This window comes from Bubalus kerabau, chromosome 15 (genome assembly GCF_029407905.1).
Source record: "Bubalus kerabau isolate K-KA32 ecotype Philippines breed swamp buffalo chromosome 15, PCC_UOA_SB_1v2, whole genome shotgun sequence".
In the NCBI taxonomy this organism is placed as follows: domain Eukaryota; kingdom Metazoa; phylum Chordata; class Mammalia; order Artiodactyla; family Bovidae; genus Bubalus; species Bubalus kerabau.
The window spans coordinates 43,782,897-43,808,423 of record NC_073638.1 but is presented as its reverse complement, the minus strand read 5'-3'; the positions used below and the strand labels follow the sequence as shown (position 1 = coordinate 43,808,423).

Here is a 25,527-nt window from a genome sequence, read left to right as displayed (position 1 = left end):
ACTCCGGGAGTTGGTGATGGACAGGGAGGCCTGGCATGCTGCAATTCATGGGGTTGCAAAGAGTCGGACACGACTTGAGCGACTGAACTGAACTGAACTGAATAACCTTAATCCTGGAGAGTATCTTATTTATTACCTTGGTGCAAATAAGTGATTGGTCTCAATGACAAAAACAAGCCAAACCCACATTCTTGATATCATTCATAATTCTTTCCTAGTTGCAACATGAAATGCACTACCTTCACATAAGCTCTCATGGCTGTTGTTCTGCTGACGATGGTAGTGAGTGGAGTGGGAATTAGAAAGGGAGGAAGCAGCTGCAGGTGACAGCGCTGAAACACCCTCCTACAGTGAAGACTACAGAAGCTTTCAGAACAAGGAAAACCCTGGGCCTCACTTTTATCCTTCATGAAAAGCCTTCCCAACCTACAGGGGGAAAAATTTTTATAAACTTAAGTGTACAGCATATTTGCGATGAGGAGGAGGAGGGGGTTAGACGGTGAGTTAGTCCCGCCACCAGAGCACCTGCGCACACTGGCGCTCAAGAGATGTCCTTTACCTGCCCCAGCCCAGGGCCAAGTTAAGAGCTTGGTGGATGGCTCTGTGTGTTAAACAGAAAGAAGAGAAAGGACAGGCAGCCCCTGGAAGCTTTCCCAGGCCAGTTCTCGGGGTCCTCAGGGAACTCAGTGCAATAAGGAATCAACTCACTAAGCATAAGCTTTCAACTGTGCCCATGGTAACGACGGTCACAATAATCATCAGAACCCATCATAACAGCACTGGACGTGCTCTACCAGCTTCAGGGCAGGCCCTCAGGGGGAGGACAGAAGGTTTGTGGAAAGAACAGAAACTGGAATACATTAAAAGAACATGATTAAAAATATATTCTTTCCTTCCCTGAATTTCTGATCTAAGAAGGGTGGACCCACTGCTCTGAAAAGCTATAACAGGAGAACCAAGAGCCAACTAGAAAAAAGGTAAAATGTAGATAACTGTGGTATTTGCTGGAGCCAAAAAGAAAAATTCTATGAAGATGCAACCAAGAAAGGAATGGATCAAAACTGCCACCAGGCCCGTGGCAGTGCCCTTTGGTCACATACCTGCAGAAGCACAGCTGCTGTTCCCAGCAGTGGCCCAGGAGGTGAGGCATCGTGGGCAGGCACCGCTGAGAGAAAACCCGGAGAGCCCACTCAGTCCGAGGTGCCTGCTCACGGTGCTCCCGCCACCTGCTCTCTCCAGCCAAGTCTCTCAGGCTCAGGGAATAATCCAGTGGCTTGAGAAGCTGAGGACCAAGCTAACCCTTTACATGTGAAACGCGGACTTGAACAGTCTCCATCGCTGGCTTCCTGGGGCCTTCTCCCAAGGCCCTGAGAGCCACCCCAGACTCCCATCGACACTCTCTGCCTGACTCCTTTGGCTGGTCTGGCTACAAGGAGAGGAGACGCTCCCAAGCAAAGAAACACCCACTGGGAATAAGAGCAGAGAAGCCAGGGGGATGAGAGGCTGTTTCACTAAAATTCAGCCAAAAACTACATGTTTGGAAAATGAAATTGTTCAAGTAGGATCTACCACCAATCATGAACTGCTCAAAAGCCCAGCTCTGACAAGTTATAGACAACTATCTGAAGAGTTACAACCCAAAGACAGGAACACAAGGCACCGCTAGAACCTTTCTACAATCTCTGCCCTAAGACAGAAATCACAGTCCTGGGATCTCAAGGTGTAGTGGGAAGAACACGTGACTTGGAGTCTAGCTAATGCTAGTCAAGGTCATTGCACACCTGAGTTTTGAAGACTCGACTTTCTCACCGTAAGAGCAATAATAATAACATGACCTACCTCATGTAATTGTAGTTCAGACACACTGAAGCTTGATAAATCACTTTTTCTTCCAGATCATGCTTCTCTGGGTATTTGGAAGTCGCCTTCTCCATTCCCAAGCTAGATTCATCATTTTTCAGACTCCCCGATACTGCCATTCATTCCAGGGACTCTATGCCAGGCACTGTGCGAGGTACTAGGATATAAAAATGGGGACCTCCCTGGTGGTTCAGTGGCTAAGACTCCATGTTCCCAAGCAGGGCGCCTGGTTCAATCCCTGGCAGGGAACTAGACCCCACATGCCACGACTGAGAGTTTGCATGCCGCAACTAAGACCCAGCACAGCCAAATTAGGAAATACTAAAATTTTAATAAATAAATAAAAACGAACAGATACAACCTTACCCTGGAGGAGCTAACTGTAAAGGGAGAAAAGGGAAGGAAAAAGTGGACTCCAGGAAGGCCCTATAGAGAGGTGACATTTGAAAGTAAGCCTTAATCTATTAGTGACCTAAAAAAAAAAGATGCATTTATTATGAAAGGTGCTGCTAGATTCTTTATAGAATAGCTAAATTTAAAAGCATTTTAAAGGATTAAATAATTTAATCCCTGTGGCAACTCTACAAAGTGGGTGCTATTATTATTTACATGTTACCAAGGAAACCAATGGAGAAGGAAATGGCAACCCACTCCAATGTTCTTGCCTGGAGAATCCCATGGACAGAGGAGCCTGGCAAGCTATAGTCCACTGGGTCACAAGAGTCGGACAAGACTTAGTGACTAAACCACCACCACCACCAAGGAAACCAAGGTACACAGCAGTTAAATCGCTCGTCCCATGTCACACAGCTAGAAAGTGGCAAGGCAGGAGTTGGAGCCCAGGTGGCCTGTACCAGCGTCACAGCTCTGAGGCAGGTCTATGCATGACCTCCACCCATCTTCTAGTTCAGCTCTCACCATTCTGGAAACAGTGATAACTTTCCAATCAGGAAATGCAGGTTCAGAGAGATTAAAAGACTGGCCCAAGATCACTCACCTGGAGAAGGAACAGGGCAGGAACGTTGACTCAGCTCTGAGTCCACCATCTACCTACTTTCCTTAACATTGACAAGGGTGATTGTTAAAAAAAAAAAATGCAGAGCCTCAGGCCCCATCTCTCCCTCTTGAATGGGGCCTAGGAATCTGGATGTTCAGCAAGCATTTCAGGCTGGTCTTACGGACCTGTGTGAAAAACCTGTGTCCTACCACATGCTAAGAGCTTGTAAAGGTTTGAAGGGTCACTACTGACCATCTTCCCAAGAGTCTGCCCAGCTGTGACTAGGTAGCCTTTCCTCCTCCCACCCCCAGCTTCTTCCACCTGCAAAGAACCACTGATCCTCAACAGAGAAGTAGGCACATCATGGGATCCAGTAAAAGCATCATCAACATCTGCCCTAAACAGGGTCCTCAGTCTTCAGTGTGTTCTGAGTTCCTGTATCTCAAAGCAGCTCTTCCTGCCACCCGCCCCTGGTAGCTAACAACGGTTTTCCTCACTTCCCCTCCCTTTCAAACTCCTGGGAACAAGAGTTTATAACTGATGGTTTATAAACTGGTGGTTTGCAACAACAAAAGTACGTCTCATTTGGCCTTAATTTTTTTTTTAAGTTGAATTGGGTGAATATAAACAAAATACAAATAAAAATTCAGATTCTGGATTCTCTTGAAAAATCTGCTATCATTTCTGTATTTCTATATGGCAACAGCTGGCAGTCCATTTAGATGTAGCAAGCCCTCCCCAATTTACCGCTGTCCCTCCCACCCAATGGTGACAGGTGGCCAGCTTTGCTCGGCTCTGTGACCTGACTCTCCCAGTCGGCAGGTGAGTGCTGTGTCCCCCGTCCCAGCAGGGAAGGCTTGGGGGCACTGCCCTGTGAGCAGCCATGCAAAGCCTCCCGGAGGGCGGGGCTCATGCAGGGCAGGAAGGAGCTGATTCTGGCCTCGGGAAGCCCTCCATCTAACTATCCCCCGAACTCCACTGGAGGAGAGAGCCTCAGGGCTCCCTGCTGCGGCTCAGGCCAGCCTGCATCCTGCAGTTCTCTGTCCTGCTCCCTTAGGGCTCTCTCTCCCTACAATCCAGTCTCACCACCCGGCCTACAGGTGCTCTCCCCACGGCCCGAGAGGAATCCCTTAGAGGTCAGTCTCTGAAGGAGGCTCCTTCTGAGGGCTGACCAGCCTCTAAGAATGAACCTTCCGATCACCCTGGCTAGGTGACATTTCTAAATGTCTGTGTGGTACTTTTCCGCAGGCCTAGTTTTGGACATGACCATGTGCTTCGTCCCTGAGAAGGAGACGTCTGAACCCTGAGAGCACTGAGGAACAGATGCACGTATGTGGAGGGAGGCTCCTGATCTGCAGGGTTCAAGTCACCATCTAGAGGAAACACAAACACGGCCCAGCACTCTGCTCTGCTGGTCCAGGTAAGAAGTCCGGAGCCTCCACAAAGGAAACCTCTAAACCACATGAGGGAATTTCTGCTGAGTTGACATTCCACTAATCTCTTATGCAAACTCTCATGTGGAAGTAATAGCTTAGGAAGCAGCCCACAGGGAAGGAGAAGGCAGGCAAGGAAACCGAGCTCTGTGTGTCCTGAGAACCTGGGTTTAGCCCAATCCAGCTCTGGACAGTTGTGGTCTGACTGCCCTGGGGTCAACCCACTACTCACCCTGCCCAGGGAACACCCACCAGACCACCCTCACCTTCTTACTGACTCCTCTCTGAAGTCCTTTTTCATTCTAGACCGAAAGATAAGGATCAGACTGGCAGCTCCCCCAGAGAAGGGCCTACATCTTTAATTTCTTCCTCCAAGAGTCTCAGCAACCAACATTGGCACTTAAGCTTCAGGAAGAGTCATCATTAGAAAGAGTTCCTTTTAACTACTCAAGCCAGACCTCTCTACAGAGTGAGGTTTTGTAGGTGTCCCTGGAGTAGGCTAAGGTGGGAAGCGCTTCATTTACCTTTCAGAGTTCTGCCCGGATTGACAGCTCAGGCCTTGTTGCAGCAGCTCACCTCCACAGCCTCTTTGTTCCCCGGCCCTCCTAGGACATTCACAGCCATCCCCAGGTCTCCTGACACCCTGGCCGCCTCTGATCCCACACGGTTGAGAAAGCGGTGTGGCAGTGCTTAGGGAGTTCTTCCTCATGATTTGAACAATCCTCAGTACCGAGCAGAGAGTTCTTCACCTAAAAGGCCCGCAAATGTTAACTGATTTGCTAACTGATGGCAAAAGTGGGCCCCCAAGGAGTGAAAGGCCAGGAAGACAAAGGGCGCGAGAAATTCAAGCACTGGCCATTATCCTGTAGGGTACACTCCTTCACTCCCCACAGTCCTGGCGGCTGTACAACCAATGAAAGGGAGTTTTCCAACTGTAGCTGCCACCCAGTTGGGCTGTCACCAACAGGCCTTCCCCCTCCACCCTTCAGCCAGTCCCCTCTCCCTCAGGAGTTTCAGTCTCCTCACAAGTGCCCCTGGTACCTTCCGGGATGCTCCTGCAGTAACAGCTCATTCAACACACCCAAGGAAGAGAGACTGTTCCTGGGAAACCTGCCTTCATCTCACTCACGCTGTCTTTCTCCTCCTCCACCCCTCTTTTCCTCCCTTCCTTTCCTGACTCATTTCTGACTGGTTATCTGCCCACAACCTTGTTTTCGGCTCTGTTGTACCTAAAATCAAGCAGCTACAAGGGAAAGGGGAGACAGTGGGCTCAGAGATTGTGTGCTGAGCATCAAAAGCTATCACAAGGGAGCCAGCAAGGTTTTTCTCAAGCTGATACCCTAATTCCCTCCAAAACGCCAGACCCTTTTTCTCCATCAGTACCTCTACATACCTGGTACCTTGGATCTTTTCCATTCCAGCCCCAGGTTCTGGGGTTCTAGGTCCAGAAAGCCCTTCGAGCAAAAAAGTCAAGGGGATTATGAGCCTGGTCAAGTGGAGAGGGACCAAGATTTGTTTTGCTGGGAGATCAGAAGAATTGCGGAGTGTTTTTACAGGTCCCTGTGAGGCTGAAATCCTCCTCAACCAGTCACAAAAAAGATTATTTTTGTTGTTGATTAATAACCAAAAAAAAAAAAAATCAAGCTCTCTATCCATCTCCTCACTGTCCACTTATCACTCCCACATCCTCTTTCCCAACTCTCCTCCTCAAAGAGGCCTTTAAGTTGGGGCTTTCAACCTCAACCATTTTCAGTCCCTTTTCCTGCCAGATGGTCCTTCTCCACTTCAGTACTGATTTTGTGGAGGTTTGAAGCTGGGTTTAAATGTTTCCTGAAAGCCTAAAATGGGCTGAGGGCTTGTTAGGCAATTCCAGGCCAAAGGAAATCTGGTTGCTTCCAAGACAGTTTTATAAACCTCGACATAGCTATTTCTGCCAGTCTGGAAACTCAGCTTCTTAGCAAGGACCTTAACCCAGCTCTGCCAGGACGATGGAGCCTGCTCTGTCCGGAGAATGGAGGCCTGCCCCACAAAGGCCTCCCTCTTCCTCCCTGGCAAGAAGAACCTTGTGGGTCCTGTAAACATGTTGGGGATTCCAAGGCCACAGAGCTAGCTCATACCAGAGCCTTCCCTCTGCCAGTCATAGCAGACTAAATGCCATTTCCTGCACATGCCAGGAATGTTTATGCCTCTAAGCTTTTATTCAACCAATTCCTTCCATCGTGAAGTCCTCCACCCCCATTCTTTCTTAAATATTCAGTTCAAATGTCAACTTCTTTCTGAAGCCTTTCCTGATCCTAAATCTTGACCTCATTCTCACCCTTCCCATGCTCTCCAGCCTAGCTGAACTCAACCTGACCGATGGCAAGATGCCTGCCCTGCTCCAGAAAAACACAAAACCCACAAGTCAACTTTCTCAGAAGGAGACTAGGAAGTGGTAAGGGCTAAAGGGGCTGGGGAAGTCTCAATACCTTCATTTTCCTATCTGTAGTATCATGAGAACATCAAAACCAGCGAGAAGCCATATATAAAATACAAAGAATACTCAGAACCAAGAGGTAACATACTTGAAGTCTCCGGCATTCCCCCAACTCTCAGCCTCAAGGCCCCTTCCCTTGTCCTCACTCTCTTCACTCTTACTCTGTTTCCCATTTCATCGAGAAAACAGAAACAATCAGAACAGACCCTCAATAAGCTACGATCATCAGATGTACCCATCACCAGCAACAGGGCAGATCTTGCCACTTCTCTGGCAAAACCCTGACATGGATCCCAATCACTCAAAGAAAGAGCCAAAATGTTCACAATGATCTACAAGGTCTTCATCATCTAGGTCTCTATGATACTTCCAATCTCATTTCAACTACTCTTTCCCCACCAGCCACATCTTCCTTATTATTTCCTCAAATACACCAGGCACATGCCAACTCCGGGCCTCCACACCCACTGTCCCCTGTAACTACAACATTCTCCCCCAAAAGAGGCTCCTCCCTCACCTCCCAGGTCTTTGGACATCACCTTCTTAGTGAAGATTCCTCTGGATCACACTATAAAATTTAGTATTAAGAAATTACTATATTAAAAAACCTTCCTCCACCCTACTATCCCCTCAGCCCTCCTATTCTCCCTTCTCCTGTTTTACCCTTCTCCATAACATTCATCACCACCCAACACAACTACTCTTATTTTCCATTTATTTATTATGTCTGTATAAGCTCCATGAGGCTAGGTATTTGGGGGTTTTGTTTATAGCTGTACCCTTAGTGTCTAGGACAGACCCTGGCACACAGCAGGCCCTCAATAAATATTTTTTAAATTATTTATTTATGGCTATGCTGGGTCTTCATTGCTGCATGCAGGCTTTCTCTAGCGCGGCACGCAGGGGCTACTCTGCAGTTGCCATGCACAGGTTTCTCATTGTGCTGGCCTCTCTTGTTGCAGAGCACAGGCTCTAGGGCCTCAGTAGTGGCACATAGACTTAGTTGCTTCATGGCATGTGAAATCTTCATGGACCAGGGATTGAACCCATCTACCCTGCAATGGCAGGCAGATTCTTAACCAAAAAACATTTGCCACCAGCTCAGAGTGGCCGTACCGGACAGAGTGAGCAGCTTGGTCAAGGTTTTCCATTATGGTTATTGCTTTTTGCCCTGTTCTTGCTCCAAGGTCTTCTTGGCTTTTGCTCACTGTTTTCCTTCTTCCAGAAAGAAGGCCCATCTGTCCAGGCCCATCTTCCAACACCACCAGCCTTCCCAGTTCAGAGCCTGACCCACCTGCAGCAAGCATGTCCACTCAAAACATTCAGAAGGGGGTCATGTCCTCTGAACACCTCTGAACAGATTCAGACCAGGAATGGCTTCAGCCCCAGAACTGAAGTTGCTCTCTGCAAAGATTACAATGATTTTCCTGTTATAAAACACAAAGATCCTTACTCTGGGGCTTAGTGAATGACAGGGCTTTCCTATCCTGATGTCTGCTGCTTGGGACACCACTGACCAGCCCTCTCGGAAGCACTGTCATGTAGTTAACTTCAATCTGGAGTGCACTCTCTGGGGGTAGCATTTTACCATCTGCCTGGAAGATCTCCATGCTCATCAAAAGAGGGCACAGGTCATGAAAGGCTGGGGAAATATCATAAGAGAAGTAGAAGGAGAGACAGGTGTGGCATCTGAGACTTTCATGTGTTTACTCACTTGAGCCCTTCCAGAGCATCTTCCTGGCCAGGCCCCCCTGCCACTGTGCTATACCCTGGTCCTTGCCCTTGAGCAGCCCTCCATCCTGCCTGAGACCGTGGAGTAAAGGAAAGATGCTGGTACAATGTAACGAGAGCTCTGACAGAGGTATGGACACAGAGCTCTGAAAGCAAGGAGAAAGACACCTAACCAGGTGGACAGGACAAATGCAGGGGAAGGTTCTGGAGGAGACAGGAAGTGACACTGGGCTGAGTCTTGTAGGACTTGTAGAAGACAAAACAGAGGAAGAATGTTGCTGCTAGCAGAAGGAAAACCGTGAGCAAAAGCCAAGGAGACCTTGGAGCAAGAACAGGACAAAAAGCAATAACCATAATGGAAAACCTTGATCAATCAGATTACCATAATGGAAAACCTTGATCAATCAGATTACACTAAATAAGAACTCTGTTCATTAAAAAATGCCATTTAGAGAGTGAAAGAAAACTTCCGAGTGGGTACACAGATTATAGAACTCGGCAGAGTGGGAACATTAGGTACACAAAGCAAAGTTATCTAGAAGAAGTTGAGTCACTCTCAAACTGCAGATCTTGGCCAGATCATTGGGGCTCAATCTCCCTTTGGATAAAAGTCCCAGTCTTAGAAGGGAGTAGAAGAAAGTGTATGTACACAGCCAGGCTCGGCTGTTCTAAGTACGCATTTATCTCATTTAATCTAGCTGTCATTATCTCTATTTTATGGAGGAAGAAACCAAGGCTCAGGCTAAGTAATTTGCCCAGGGTTTTAGAGTAAGTGTAGACCCCAGAGTCTGGAGAGGTTGGCACTGAGCTCTCTAACAGAAACCAGAGCAGTGAGTCCCTTGGTCTCTGTCATATCTTGTGGCAGGAAGCCACCCTCCATCCCGAGTACACTCCTGCAGCCCAGCTGTACCTGGACAGAGTTAGAAATGGCAGTAGTCTCATGTCTGGCCCCCAAATTCTTGGTGTTAAAATCCCATTTTTCTTTAAGCCATTTAGTTCAGAGGGCCCTGAATCAACAAAACATAAACGTAAAAAGGACTTTCCTGGTGGTCCAGTGGTTAAGACTTCACGTTCCCAATATAGGGCTGTGGGTTCGACTCCTGGTCAGGGAACTAATAAAATCCCACATGCTGTGTGTCGTGGCAACGGTAAATAAATGAAAGAGATGCTCCTCTTTTGCTGTTCTTCAAGTCTTTTCTCCTTATCATTCTTCCCCACCCAGGGACAGAGGCACTCACAAACACAGACCCTGGTAAAAGAAAAGCCTTCCCCTATACAGTCTAACAGGAGCTGAGACTGAAGATAAGGGGCATTTGTCCATCCATCTACCCAACTACTTTAAAGGTTATGATGGGGACAGAACTGGCCTTTTTCCTCCTTTAAATAAAGTAAGTGCTACTTGGCTTCTGTGGTTCTCAAACTGTGTGCAGAGGTGCCCAAGAGTACCACAGGGAACTCACAGGGGGTGCTGCAAGGTATTTTAAATTTTTGAGGGAAACAAGGGCAATATTCAACATTTGTTGGACATGCCGTGAGTTTTAACATGAGATCGCACTGCATTCTTTTCGATGATTTCATTTCTTTGTGAAGCTGGGTTTTTAGCAGCTGCTGTGATTAAAAAGCAATAACCGTGTGAAAAGCAATGTGGAACAGGAAATGGGGATGGCAATATCCAATGCAATTCCAACACGTGAGATGTGGTGCAGTGCCAGTACATCCCATTAGCTAGTGCCTATGGCTATTTGAGAATGAAATACAAATATTTTTAATTGAAATGGAAGTACAATATTATGCTAGGTTCAGGTGTAGTAGGTAGTGATTCGATATTTGTATATGTTATGATCACCATGATAAATCCAGTCCTATACAAGTTATTACAATATTATTGACAATATTCCTTATGCTGTATATTACATCCTCATGACTTACTTATCAGATAACTGGAGATCTGTACCTCTTAATTCCCTGCACCTATTTTACCAATCCTCCCAACCCTCCTCTAAAAATATTTTTCCTTTCAATTTATATATATATATATAATGTTTTTCAAAGGGCCACTCAGTTATTAGGATGTATAAGCACTTACTAAATTGTTTACACTTAAATATTTCATAAGAATATTCCGCCTCTGAGCATTGTGAAAAATGCTCAAAATTCCCACAAACTGAGGGAGTTTGGGAACCTCTGTAGCAGGTGTTTTTAAGTCTCTGCATCAAGGAGCCATGGAGGAGCTCAGGGTGGACCCAACCTGCCCCAGCAGCATGTGGGCAGCTAGCACTCAGGCCTGTGGACGGCACACTCAGGCTTCCCCCACAGCTGACAGAGCAGCTGCCCCTCTGCCTGGAGAGATGAGGCTGCACACCAGCTCCCTCTCAGCTCAGAGGCTGCCTACATCTGCATCAGCTTTACCCCAGGCTCCCAGGCTCCCCTCTGAACTCCCTCCTTGAAAAGTTATATTCAGCAGGAACCTCATGAATAAAACCCCAAGCCAGCCCAGAAGCCAGCAAGCCAGCAGGGGACTTCCACACACGCTCAGACTTGAGCAATGCCCACAAACCAAACCATTAATCCACAGAGGGAGGGAGTGATGGGAATCTGGAAGAGGGATTCCACGGGCAGCCCAGCCGCTGAAAGGCCAACTGGGCTTTTGGGTGAAGATTTACATGAAAATTATGCTTTTGTGTCCTGCTAGTCTCCCCCAGCCCTACCACCACCCTGGGGGTCTCTGGTCTGATACATTCCCTCCCTCTATTCTTCCTTGAAGTCATAATCCTCCGTTGGTGACATCACAGCTGTTGATACAACAGCCAACTGTTGTGATGTCACAAGACTCCAACTTTTATCATTTTCAGTAGGGAGTGGGGTTAGAGAATGTGATAAAGGGCTTGTACTGCATAAAGTCATAGAACTGGAATCTGCTTTTTCATGCTAATTTCCCTGGTAATGAAGGGCACTGGCTCAGAAAATGAAAGGCAAGCAAGCCACTGGCAGCAAGGCTGTGTGCAGATTCATCTACACCAAGGGGAGTGGGGTGGGGGAGTGGGGCTAGGACAGAACAGAGACAAAAGTTTTTAATTCCAGGATTAGCCAAATATGAAGATCTTCTCAGTCTGGCCAAGTTTAGAACTTTCTCTTTCCATTATCCGTTGTCTGAGCCCAGGGTGAGCAGAGCAAAGCTGAAATGCAGGAAAGGCTCCAGGCTGGAACATTCCTTGGAAATTAACGTTTGTGAAAAAGCCTTGGGTTCTGGACTCCACACTGTCCGAGGGACAGACTCAGTTTGGACGCATCCTGAGGACCAGGATGGACAGGGCATTCACAGCCATGTCACAGGAGAAACGACTAAAGAACGGAGAATGTTTACCCTGGAGAAGAGAAGACTGAAGATGGGCGAAGCTGAAAATTGCCTTGAGAATTCTGAAAGGCCCTCATGTGAAAAAGGGATTAGATATGTTATCTGTGGTCCCCCAAAGAGACCTTAGACAAGGAGAAGATCCAGAATGGCCAAAATGAGAGCATTTTATTCTTAAATTTCAATTACAGACAGTAAGTTCTTTTTAACTCCTCACTTCTAAATTACAGACTAGGCTCCTGAGGACAAAGACGGTCTGAGTCACTTTGGTATACCCCAGAATTTAGAATAAGTGGCACATACTAAGAGCTTATTAATATTTGTGAAATAAATGAACAAAAGAAGCAAGGACAATGGTCTGCTCAAAGTTGGTGCTTACTCATTCACTCGATTAGTATTTTTGAATCCCTACCACATGCCACTCACTCAGTTAAGATGCTAGGGATACAAGGGTGAGAGAAGTAGATAACGTTAGTCTTCCCCTCCCCCTGCTTTGTAGATTAGCACAGATAGCATGTAAGGTCCCTTCCACTCTTGAGATTCCTTCATTTTCAGAGATGACTAAGATATTTTAAACTGAGAGGAAACAGGACCCTAACAGATAAACCCCACCCACCACTACTGCTACTGTTCACAAGCCTGGAAATCTGGACCAAGTTAAGGCTACCTTCAGCCAGGGAGAGGCCCCATGCAGAAACAGCCCAGTGCTGGACCAGACTAGCCCAACCCAGCTGGGCATTTTATCAAAGACCCCCAAGCACCCCAGACAAGACAAAGTAGGCTCCTATGTAACCAGGGCTCCCTCAGCCCAGCAATAAGTCAGTACAGTCCAGTTAGGTAACCTGGGGTATTTCAGATACCCTCACTTCTCTAAGGAACTTAAAATGTCCCCATCAGCCTCAGACTATTATCTTGCAAGGAAAGAATTCCCAAGATCTTCCAGGTTGTACTGGGGACACAGACTCGGTTCCAACTTCTGAGGGTATGAACTGAAGGTAGTGAAACTAAAGGTAACAAAACAGATGATTTAACAACTATGATACGCAATATACTAGACACACAATATACACAGACATTCTCCTCTCCAGGGTAGTCCTTCGAGGTCTGAATGTTTATTCCAATACATTCTCAAAACATTCCTAAAATTCCTATTTGGCAATTGCCCTCAGAAACTTTGGAACATTATCTGAATTTTCTCTGAAGGAAAATCTGCATCCATTAAGGATGCTAACTCATTCAGAGCCATAGGACACAAAGGGTGCAAACCAGAGAAAAGTACCTTGGGTCAGAAGCAGCAGTAATTGTCAAGTAACCTGTGGAGCCTTGCTATCAAAAGGGGTGCATACTGAGACTGTCCCAAAACTCCAATTTTTTAATATAATTTAATTTAGTTTAATTTATTTTTTTGGCCATGCCACATGGCTTGTGGGATCTTAGATTCCCCAACCAGTGACTGAACCTGCACCCTCAGCAGTGAAAGCATGGACGTTCCCTAGCCACTGGACAGCCAAGGAATTCCCAAAATCTCTACTTTTTAAGAAAACAACTGTTTGAGGTCCCAGACCCCTCCCAGTATCTAATAAACACCAAGAACCTCCACAGAAAATTTCTAAGAACAGAAACTTCTGTCTGCCAGTTTAGGAGGTTCATAAGTGTCCAAAGTTCCTCACAGACCCACTCTAAGAATCTTTGTGCTAACCCACTTTATCTGCCCCACAAGTGCACAGGTAATTGTGAATGCAGGCCTATAGAACTCATCAGGTGTGCCAACACTGGACACTGAGAGTGTGCCAACAAGGTGCCCCACTTCCCTGAGTCCTTGCTCAACTGCTTCAAACCTGGATGCCAGCAATTTACAAACTGCTATGCATCACAGGCCTTCAGGAGTAAGGAACAGTCATATCCTGCCATATATGGAATCTAGAAAAATGGCACAGATAAACCTATTTGCAGGAATAGGAATAGAAACACAGACATAGAGAAGAGACTTGAGGTCACAGTGGAGGAAGGAGAGGGCGGGACAGATTGGGGAGTGCCGCTGACATAAATACACTAGCCTGTGTGAAACAGAGGGCTAGCAGAAGCTGCTGTACAGCACAGGGAGCTCAGCTCAGTGCTCTGCGATAACCTAGAGGGGTGGAATGTGGTGGGGGGTGGGAGGGAGGCTCAGGGGCAGGGGATGCATGTATACTTATAGCTGATTCATGATTTGTAGAGCAGAAAGTAACACAACACTGTAAAGCAGTTACACTCCAATTTTTTTTTAAAAAAGGAATAGTTGAATGCAAAAACATCAGACACAAATGCCAAAGATCCCAAGACTCAAATGTGACATTTTCTAAAGCGGTTTGTGAACTGGTGCTGAAGACAATTCCTAAAGAAGAATCAAACCTACCTTGAGTAACCGCAGCTTTTTAGCCATGTAAGTGCACAAATGAAGAGCAAGCTGTGGGCACAGCACATATTTCTCCCCCTTCCCAAAGTTCCCAGTCTCCCTAAGGGATGCATGGGGAAGATGCCTCCTCCCTTCTTCTGGGCCAGCCAGCATGCCCACCAAGCAGTTCTTGACACACCAAGAGCCACCCAAGTCACATCTGACTCATGCCAGAGCTCTCTGTAATGAGGTATGACATGTGTCTAAGCTCTTGTATATTTTCACATTTGTAGCCTACAATTAGGCATTTCTGAGGGATGTAGCTGACTATGGTTCTGTTTCGTGACCTATAATTATTCACACAGGCATCACAGCCCATCCAGGCAACTGTCAGGCACTCTGAGCTCAGACCTCACGGAGGAGGTTGCTCGGCTCTACAGTTAGTGACAGGCCTCCGAGGTCCACACTGCTCTTCCTGGGCTGCACATGGAGATGCTATCCCCTCTGTTCCCTTCACCAATCTTCCTCATCCACTGCCCAGCTCAGCACAGTGCAATCCTAAGCCCAAGGGTTGGCATCTCTGTGGACCCAGTATCCGCAAATATGGACCACTTTGCTGGACATACTCTCCATTACCAAGGCTGTAGTGATTTAAAGCAACTTCTCAAACTCCCTACAGATCTCTCGCTTGAGCAAAAATGGGTCACATCCACCAGCCCACAGAACCTTGCAGTCCACTGCTGTGGGGCTGGGCTGTGGGAGCCGACATGGGCCACCTCTCTGAGCCAGCCTCTCTGCCACTAGTTGCAGAGGCCTCGCTGCTCCCAAGGGCTCAACAGAATAATTCTCCCCCTTGCAAACACCCACCACCATGCTTCCTCACTGCCTCCCTGGCTGGGAGGGAAGGCCTGGTTAGCCCTTAAGATCTGTCCCCTGATGATATTTCACATTTATATTTAGTTCCATTGAGAACTAGTTTCTTGATTCTTTAATGGAAGCTCAAGTCTTGATTCTAAATATAATCAATGATACCGCCACTGGCCAGCACAGAGCAGCCGTGAAGTACAACTATGGCCCGCACTCAGAGCAGCACGCACTTTACATATGAGCCCAATATCTCAACCACAATTACTATGCAAGTTACCCTTCTTCCCCAACTCTAGTTCCAAGTCCTTCAGAGTCTAAAAAGTTTTAGACTTATCAAAACAACATTCATTGCTAGCTCATTTGAGTCTGCCAAACAAACCCCAGTGGTTAAATGCAAAAGGTATTTTCTCCATTTAACAAAGGAGACTACTTCAGAGAGGCTATCTTGCCCCCAAGGTCACTCAGCTCGTAGGTACAGAACCAGGTCTAAAACTACTATGCAGTTCTTCGTATGTCAATAATTAACTACCTCATCTGGCTTACTGTAAGGATCAAAGGGCTAAAATACGAAAAGTACTTGGAATAATGTCTGGTCCAGCGTGAGGACTATGTTATTACTGGTGCTGTTGTTGTTATTATTAAGAATATTATTACCATCACCACCCAGAACCCTCCCATTCCAAACCTAAAGCTCCTTCCTCTCTGTCCTTGTGCAACTTCACAAGGATTACTCAGGGGGCAGCTTCATCTAACGTGAGTGAGTCTAAACCATGCAGTTTGCCTGTGGAATCTGGAACTTACCGGGCTTTCCATCTTACCATTCCACAAACTTCCCCATGCTTTTGTGCACACTTGCATGCACACATATAACTACCCTTTTTGCAAGTCTAACTCTCTACTCTCTCAGCCTCCAAGGTCACGTATGCTATGTCAGCCAACATTCTGTGGCTTGCCTTCCCTGCAGTTCCCAACTTTTCACTCATTTGGTTCCTCTCTTCTACAATCAGTTAATGAGTACCTGATTCTTTGGCAGGCACCGGGGAGGGTGATATTCCTTGCCCTCCAATACCAAATGAGAAGTACGGGAAGAGTGGGACACACCAGGGGAGTGAGAGCCAGAGGTGCCAGAAAATAACTCTGTCTGAGAGCAGCACAATGGATTTTAGAAAAGCAACGCTCAGATGAGAGTGACTAGACGTACCTGGGCAACAGCATTTAGACAGGATTTCAAGGCCCTTCACACTGCCAGCATGAAGGGGCTGTATGTGTATACACTTGTATATGTGTGCGCAAGAGAGACAGACAGAGACAAAGAAAAAGAGAAAAAGCAAAGAGCGAAAAATGAGACGTCGGCGGCTGAGCCCACACTGCCTGGGGGCGGCAGGCAGCTGGGACAACACACGTCACCTCTGCCTTTCCATGGTCTGAGTGGCAATCCCGACTCCTTGGTATGCTTACGGTGCACCAATTTTAAATGCAAAATCCTTTAACAACTGTTTTCTCTTTCCTTCTGTCTTCCCTTCCTTCTAAAGGTCTGTTTATCTCAATTCTCATTTCTGCCCCACTCTGAGCCCGGAGTTTTAGTGCCAATGCTTTTACACAAATCCAGCTTCACGTCCTGAGCAAAATATAATTTCATAGGAATGTAACTCTGGAATGATCTCATTGAAAAAGCACATCCAGCAAAGGCCATGAGCAAATTTCAGGCCAGCCCATTCACACCCAGAGCCAAGGAGATTGCAGACCCCTTTCCCTTAAATGGACAACATGCCTGGGACCCAGCAAAGCACACCAGCTGCCCACGGGTATTACCCTGCCCACAGTCAGCCTTCCTGCTTGCAGCCTGAGGCCTGGGCCTAGAGCAGCGACCACCACAAACCATTCTGCACCGTACAAGGACAGATTTTCAGGAGAGCATCCAAGCAAACAGGCCTCACTGCCTAGACTCTCCCCATGTCCCTTGGGAGGGCTCTGGCTGCAGGCCAGGAAACGTCAGCTGAAACTCCTAACACCCACGTCACAACCCTGTCAAGCAGAAGGTCCAGAAGCCAAGCTGGTGCAAATGCTCCCCACACCCACCTGCCTTCCCTACTTCTGAGAAGCTCAGTTGCTATCCACCTCTATCGAGAAAGTCAAGAGAGTAGGGTGTTTGACTCTGAAACCAGATGGCAAAGCCAGGTCTAGTCCGTTCCAGCAGGACTGAGACAGAGTGGAACTGGGGAAGAAACAATATGTTCAAACGGACTTTCAAAAATTCTAGCTGAAAAATCACTAAGCTGGAATCTTTGAGAAAAAAATGTCCCTATTCCAAATCTGTACTTCACCCCCATGAATCCTCATAAAATGGACCAGAAGAGGAAGAAAAAAATGAATGGCTTGCAGGGCCAACAGGAACTCTATATATTATCTTTGCAACTTTTCTGCAAATCTGTAACTCCTCTGATATAGAATGTTATTAAAATTAGTGGTTAGCCATTGTTTCCTCTGTAAAAAATAATGGGAAAAGAGTAGTCTGGGGTACGAATTCCAACTCTACTTCTACTAGCTACCAAGCTGTGAATAAGCTTTCGAGGTTTGAGCTTCCTTAACTCTGAGGTGGGGATGACAGCTCCAAGCACGGAGTATTCTTGGGCAGATTAAATAAGATACTGCAAGCAAAGCACTCACCACTGCCCAAAGTGCTTTCTTTCTGGGCAGTAGCAGTTCTCCAGCCTGGCCTTGGGTTCTTGGCGACTGCAGTTGGAGGCCCTACCTTCACTCCACAGCCCTACAGTCTCTATGATTTACAGCCTTTTCCACACACAGCATCACAATTTAAGCCCACAGTAATTACCCAAGAGCTGAAAGCCACCTCACAGGGCGTTCCAACTAGCAAGAGCACACCTTTGTTGACAAAAACATGTTCTTCTCCTTCCTGCTTTCCCTTCCTCCAATAGGATCCAACGTCACTGCCAGGAGCTGAATTACTTCTGTGAGGTTCACAGGGGTCAACCAGAAGGAAAGGCAGAAGTTGGCAGAGCTGGGCTTGCAGTACAATCAGCCGTCCATGTTAGGAGGCTGGCAGGGGAAGAAGTATGCTCTCAAAGTTGCCGCAGAAGACTCTTCACCCCTCAGCAGCACCACCATCCCCAGCCCCTCACATGAAGCTGGACTGATAAACTACATTTCTGCCAAGTCAATGGCCATAGTAAGTTCCCCAAAGCCAAGAGACAAGCCCTCAGGCGGGGCTTGAAGCTGCCCCCCAGCCCTGCAGCCAGGCCACTCCATGACTCTTGGTTCCAGGATGTGCTGTCCATTTTCCTCCTCCAAGACTGAGGTGAGTGGACAGGGGCCCCTTCCCACTCTCCTAAATTGGTGGGCTGGAGGCCAGGGAAAGAAAAAGGGGAGGAAAGGTATGGCTCTGATGTCACATTCTCTCTCTGAAAATCACTCACAGGGATATCAGGTCCTTAAAAACTCTCCTAAAACAAAGGAGAAGTCTAATCTCACCCTGAAAATTTGGTGTCCAAATAAGGGAGCAGTCAGTGCTAGAGAACTGTTAGCTTGTTCCAACTTTGAAAAGCCCTGTGAGAGAAGCAGTTCCCAGGCTTGGGATTCCACTGACAGGTTGTAACCTCTTGAAACACTAATGGGTACATTCTAGTGGCTAATTTCTCTGACCTTCCAGATGGCTGTACTGGGACACGCCCCAGCTGAGGCCCAAGGACATTAGTTCCTGGCAGCGAGTGTGCAAGCGCTGAGCAGCCCAGCTGAGCCAGACAACAGCCCCAGCTCCAGAGGCTTCAAGGACACATTTTGGGAAGCAGAGTTCAAGAAGAAGATGTCCTTGGAGCTATTTCTTATTTAACCAAATAAGAGCCAAATATAGCCAAATATGAAGGAGCTAACTATGTCATCTGCTGTGCAATTTATCTCCAGCTAATCACCTCATACCAAGCTTACTACAATGGTCTCTGATTACATAAAGAGCACTTTACCGAGTGCCAGCCATGGAGGCGATATATAAATGTGAAGTGTTACCAGTATCATTACTAGTTCCCAATCTTCTTCCATCTCCTCCTGCTCATAAACAACTAAGTATTCTAGAATCTCAGTATCATCATCATGTTGCTCTTTGGGGCTCCTTAACTGCTCTGGGTGTTCTTTGGAAGGACTGATGCTAAAGCTGAAACTCCAGTACTTTGGCCACCTCATGCAAAGAGTTGACTCATTGGAAAAGACTCTGATGCTGGGAGGGAGTGGGGGCAGGAGGAAAAGGGGACGACAGAGGATGAGATGGCTGGATGGCATCACCGACTCGATGGACGTGAGTTTGAGTGAACTCCAGGAGTTGGTGATGGACAGGGAGGCCTGGCGTGCTGCGATTCATGGGATCACAGAGTCGGACATGACTGAGCGACTGAACTGAACTGCCAATCACGAGCTTCTCTGCTGGCTCAGATGGTAAAGAATCTGCCTGCAATGCAGGAGACCCACGTTCGATCCCTGGGTCAGGAAGACGCCCTGGAGAAGGGAATCACAACACACTCCAGTATTCTGACCTGGAGAATTCCATGGATCAAAAAGCCTGGTGAGCTACAGTCTATGGAGTCTCAAAGAGTTGGACACAACTGAGTGACTAACACACACACACACACACACACACACACACACACAAATGCCAATCACACCAAATCCAGACTCCTCTGGGTCCTCCAGAACCTTGTGAAATGCTACCAACCAATCTTGCTTCCCTCTTCTTCCTTCCCTGCTGCTCTTTCAACTACCCTCTTTCCCTACCACCACCACTCCCCTACCATCCTCCATTCCCCTCCATGCAAAGACACACAGACTTGCATACACCCCCTCCACATACACACACACAAATGCACTTCTATCTCCAGCAGGACACCTCCCTGCTCCATACATGTCCATTTCTGCATCTGCAGCTGTGTTTTTATGCTCAAACCATTTCCAGCCTGGAGTTCTCCCCTTTCTCCCTGTTATCCAGATCCTACCCATGCTCCATAGCCCAGTATAAGGTCCCTCCCAAACTTCAGTTGGGAGACCATCAGATCCACAAACAACGAGCAACCCTGTGTGAGGCACTAGGCCGCTCACTAAGGGCAGGGGAAAGAAAACAACACAACCCTCCATGCTCCTAACTGGTGAGAGGGGCCTCACCACGAACCTCCCTTTTCACCTGAACTGTGCAGGTAGGGGAGTCAAGAACCAGACCTCAGAGGCGGCTTGTTGCAACATTTGCAGGGGCAAAGGTAGGGGTGGGAAAGGAAGTCCAGTTGGGGGAGGTGGACGTGCCTGTCTTTCAGCCTTTCTAAGAAGCCCCCTCTGCCCCTCCACCGGGCACGGTGGTTTAGAACACACGCTAGCACAAGAACTATCATTCTCTCTGCCCACCTTGGGGACCACTGTCTCCTGCCCTGCTTTGGAGTTTTATCAGCTTCAGAGGCCAGCAGGATCCAATCTCATTCATTAACAACCTTAGTTAACTACTCCTCCCAAGAACCAGATACTCAGCTTCATAGCCTTACCCTAAGCCAGGGAAAAGAAAGAAAGCAACCAACCCTTTCCTTAGGAGTTCCCAGACTTTGCATCACTGTGACTGCATAGCTACTGGGGGCCAGTGGGGGGCAACCCCTTAGGCACTCCAGGGTGGTGTGCGATTCTCAGACCCTAATAATAACTTCACTCCTCTCTCTCCTGTTCTAGAAAGGTTACTGAATGGGAGTAAGATTGCTATCATTATAGGAATAATCCCACATTCCTTCTCAATTGTAAAAATAGGTAACCTATTCACATGTACCCTGGTCCTTTAACTTCTGCAGTAACAAATGGAGTAACTCCACATGACATATCATATCAACGCAGCAGCTCTTTCCACCTCAATCAGAAACAGGAGAGGCTCTCCAGACATCCTCTTAGACTCAAGGAGGAAGGAAGAGAGAATACCAAACTGCCCCAATTTACAGTTCCAGCAGGAGAAACTCACAGTCTTCCTCCTCACCCGTCCTCATCACACTCCATCTACACCTCATGTCTCCAAAGAAGCTCCTCTCACGTGAGACTCAACTTTTACTTCTTGCAACAGCTAACGATTCAGGCTCCAGCTAGTAAGATCACTCTTCCTAGCCAGGCTGAACTGGCATCAGGAACCATTCTAAGGAAGCTCACCAAAACACCAGTCATGTGTTTGGGTGTGCAAACCTCAGGGGGCTCTGACAGGTCACGGCTGCCAGAAAAGCCACGGCTGCTGCTGATCCATGTACACCACTTGTGGGTGCAACAAGGGATTAACGAGCAAAGCCTTTCAGAAAAGGCAGGACGGAAGGAAGAAGCTGCCGCCATCAGCCCTCGAGGATCACTAGCAACTAGCTCAAAGGTGTGTGTGCCTGAGCAAAGCTATATTCAACTGAAACAAGCAAGTCTCTGAAACCTGTGGCATCCAGAATTATGTCTTCTACTTTCTTGCCTCTAAGACTTTGCTTATATAGTTCTTGACCTCCCAGCCTGCCCTCTAAGGGCAGTCCATTGCTAAAGGCTGAAGGGAGGAGGGTCCAGGGCACACTACGCATCTTTAGAGACTTAGCTACACATTTCCAGTCCCCCTTCACTCAGCCCCTCCCCTGTCCTTGACAACTCCAATTTTCAGTCTCCACATATGTGTCTATGTGTCTGCACTTTATTTACACTACCCATGTCTGTTGTTAGCAACAGAAACAAAGTACTTTAAGGCAGAAAAGGCAAACCAGCCAACTGGCCTGCTGCTCCACGTCCTGCTTCCAGCTCAGGGAAGAGACTATAAGGGATCCTTCGAGCTCCAATCAACCACGTGGTCTGACAGCTCCCTCATACCAGGGGGGCTAGCATGGAGCTTGTTCACCCCCAAGTCAATCACAGCGGTGTGGGGCCCCAACCACCCACCCTCCCTCTTCTCCCCTGGAAGCCATACCCTGAACACCTGACCTGCCTCCATGCTGACTACTGCTGGAAGGCAAACCTTCAAAAGCCAGAATTCAGGAAGCCCACCCTCCTCCCTTGTACACCAGGAGACTGTAAAGATGCACAGGCATTGACTCCCCTGATCCAGACTCTAGAGAAGCGACCAAGGCCAAGTTTTACCTTCATATCCATTACCATCTTCAGTTTTTCTGCAACTGATAAACTTCCAAGTTCTAGTATCAACCTCCTCAATAAAATCAACAGTAGTCACTGATCACTGCTTTGTTTTTAGCAGAGAGCAAATAAACATGAGATGTGACTCCTGAACTCAAGGAGCTCACAGTCTAACTCAGGGAAGCAAGACATAATAGGAAATAATTCAAATGTGAGTTCCAGACTAAAAGTGCTCAAAAGCACAGCGGGTGGGAGTGGAGGGGCTCATGAAAGGATTTCTGTGGGAGACGAAAAAAGAAACAAGTTTTAAAGGACAAAGAGTAGTTGGACAGAATGAGACAAAAGGTTGTTTGAGATTTAGAGTCAGACTATGACTCAAGGTCCCAAGGCAGGAAGAATGGCAGCCCTGGGAAGTAAGGAGGAAAGAGAATAGCCTGACAACAAAAATAAAACGCTCCTCTCAGGGTCATCATACCCTGTTGTTCCTCTGCTCCTGCCTCTGCCAAGAGCACGCTCGGTGCTTCCTTTTTCTGCACTCCCCTGAAATCCTCTCGCCTAGAGTGCACAGAACACAGCCAGCCCAACTCCCTAAAACTGAAAACACCTAGGTGGAATTCTTGGTACTCAAGGATCCTGCCTCCACAACAGGACAAGCTTCAATGGGTCAGGAGCTGGGTCTACTGTTCTTCTGGGCCAGGTCAAGCTAAGTCTGATTCTTCACTCGAGAGCAGGAGAAGGGGGATGAAATTTTAAGTACAATCTCTGGTTTGTCATGACAACAGTCTCTCCTCTTTCCATTCACACTTACAATCATTCCTACATTCAACTAATATATACTGAAGACCAACCATGTGTTAACTAATGTACTTAGTGCTGGTTGGGACACCAAAATCCATCAAGCATGGGGCCATCCACAAAGAGCTGACATTCCAGTAAGGTGGATACAAAAGACACATAAATACAACAAATGCCAGGAAGACTATTTTAAGTGCCAGTGGAGACATAAAGGCTGCGGAAATGTAGAGGGGGCTCGTTTCCAGTGAAAGAAGCCGAAAGGGTTCATAGAGAAGGCTGCCCTTGCACTGGACCTGGAAGATCAAACAGCAAAAGGATAGAGGGGTGACCCTGGGCAGATGGGACTATATAAGCAAAGCCTTAGAGGCAGCAAAGTAGAAGACATACAAAGGACAATAAGATGTTCAGTCTGATGGGAACTTATCGGCAAGTACACCAGGGAGGAGAGCTGGAAACAGGGAAATCCCAGATCTCAGAGGCCTCTGAGAACCAAATCAAGGATCTTTTCTCTGGGAAATCAACGAACTATTCTGAGAAAGGAATAATGGGTCAGGAACTGCTTCTGAAAGATGAAGCCACACGCAGAAATCTAGGGGCCATACATCTGCTGCAACATGGATGGACCTAGAGTTTTGAGTTATTTCTTTAATTTTGCTGTTCAAAGCTATGTTGGGGTTTCCCCTGTGGCTCAGTGTATTTAAAATGGATAACCAAGAAGGACCTACTGAATAGCATAAGAAACTCTGCTCAATGTTATGTAACAAACCAAATGGGAAAATGTACAACTGAATCACTTTGCTATAAACCTGAAACTATCACAATATTGCTAATCAATTATACTCCAATATAAAATAAAACGTTAAAAAAAAAAAAAAGAAAGAAATCAAGAGGCTATAGCAGAAGTCTGTTTTTGTAGTCCACCAGGACTGAAGACTGACTGTAGTGAGGATAAGAGGGAGGAGGCTCAGGTAATCAATTACATGCCTGGAATTCTTGTCTTTGAGGTTCAGGCTGACAGAACAATAAGCGGGCAGTCCTAAGGGTGGGGCAAGGGCCAGAGGGAGCCCCGAAAGAGCTGTAAGTATTCAGAGGCTTGGGGAGGAACAGGAATTTCAGAGTTTAGGATCCTGAAAGTGGAATAGCTCCAAGTGATGAGGCCAGGGCTATGAGCACCTTAAGAGGAATGAAAATACAGTCTTAAGAGTTGAAAAGACTGAGGGACTCTGAGGCCAGAGCACTGAAGGATTCTCAGCATGAAGTCCCAAGTCCTATTATAGCAGACAGGAGACCTGTGAAGAAGGTTGTAAGCAACTAACGTGGAAGGCAAGAGGCAGTGAGCACCAAGGAGGACAGGAGATATGTGTGAAGGGAGAGACTGACTTCCAGTGGAAAAGGTTGCCAGGCAGGGCTGGAATTAAGGTCAGGGAGTAGACAGTGAAAGTCAGTGGAGGAGAGGAAGTTGCTTCATTAGAGAGGGTCACAAAGGAAGTTAAATTTTCAGGGAAAAGCCAGGTTTCAAGTGGGAAGGCTCAAAGAAAAGGTAGAAAACAAGAGGCAATACCACTTTTTGTCTATCAGATCAGGCAATCAAATGATAAAACTAATCCCAGAGTCAGGCAGAGAGTGGCGAACGGGAGCACTCTCAGAACCTGGTGGAGGTACTGGAAACCAGCACAACTTTTCTGGAGGACAATTTAGGATTACATAAACTCTGATAAATACACACTCACAATGATACCCTACATAAAGTTAAAAGACAAGCCACAGCCAGGAAGAAATTACTGCAAAGCATACAAAAGACTAAAAATGAGGAACACATTAACTTCGAAAATCAATAGGAAAAAGGTAAATAACCCAACTGAAAAACAGGTATTAAAGATATGAATAGACAATTCAAAGGAAAGGAAACCCAAATAACCAATAAAATATGGAACAATGCTCAATCTCTCTGAAGTCAGGAAAATGCATATTAAAGCAATGTGATATTATTTCATATTAATTAGATTGGAAAATACTGAGAAGTACAGAATCTCCAAGTGTTAGCAAAAATTTAGGGAAATGAAAATCTATATACATTGCTGGAAATGCATACAATCACTATCAACAGCAATCTGCTACAACCTAACAACGCTGAAGAATCACATACCCACTACAGGTGGCTGGTGTACATAAACTCTTGTGCATTCCTTGTACGAGGCTGCTCATCACATTGTTTGTAACACACAAAAAGTGCAAAGACTTTACTCATCTCTCACTATCATGCAATGGCACATCATATACCAATTAAACAATCATTTTATATATGCATACTTTTCAAAAACAATAGTAAATGAAATAAACCAGGCTGCCAAAGGCTGCATGTTGGAATGGTGTCATGTGTATAAAATGTTAAAACACACCATACTATACATTAATTATGAACATATATATACATATAAAGGATAAGATACGCATGGGAATGAGGCATATCAATTTCTGAGAGAAAAGGACTGGGGAAAGCTTAATCGTATCTGTCATATTAAAAAATTT

At 46.7% G+C, this 25,527-nt stretch overlaps 1 protein-coding gene across 3 annotated transcripts in view; it reads right to left on the bottom strand.

Annotated features, from left to right (window-relative positions):
- Positions 1-25,527, bottom strand: part of DENND2B (DENN domain containing 2B) — a 167,732-nt gene that overhangs the window by 66,820 nt on the left and 75,385 nt on the right. Inside the window, exon 1 of one of the 3 annotated variants that reach the window (XM_055548706.1) lies at positions 1,840-1,957. The exons of the other annotated variants lie outside the window; for them this stretch is intronic. Coding sequence (XP_055404681.1) covers positions 1,840-1,934 — 95 coding nt within the window. The 5' untranslated portion in view covers positions 1,935-1,957. Of the gene's footprint in view, positions 1-1,839; positions 1,958-25,527 lie in introns of those variants that run through there. 3 annotated transcript variants of the gene reach the window in all.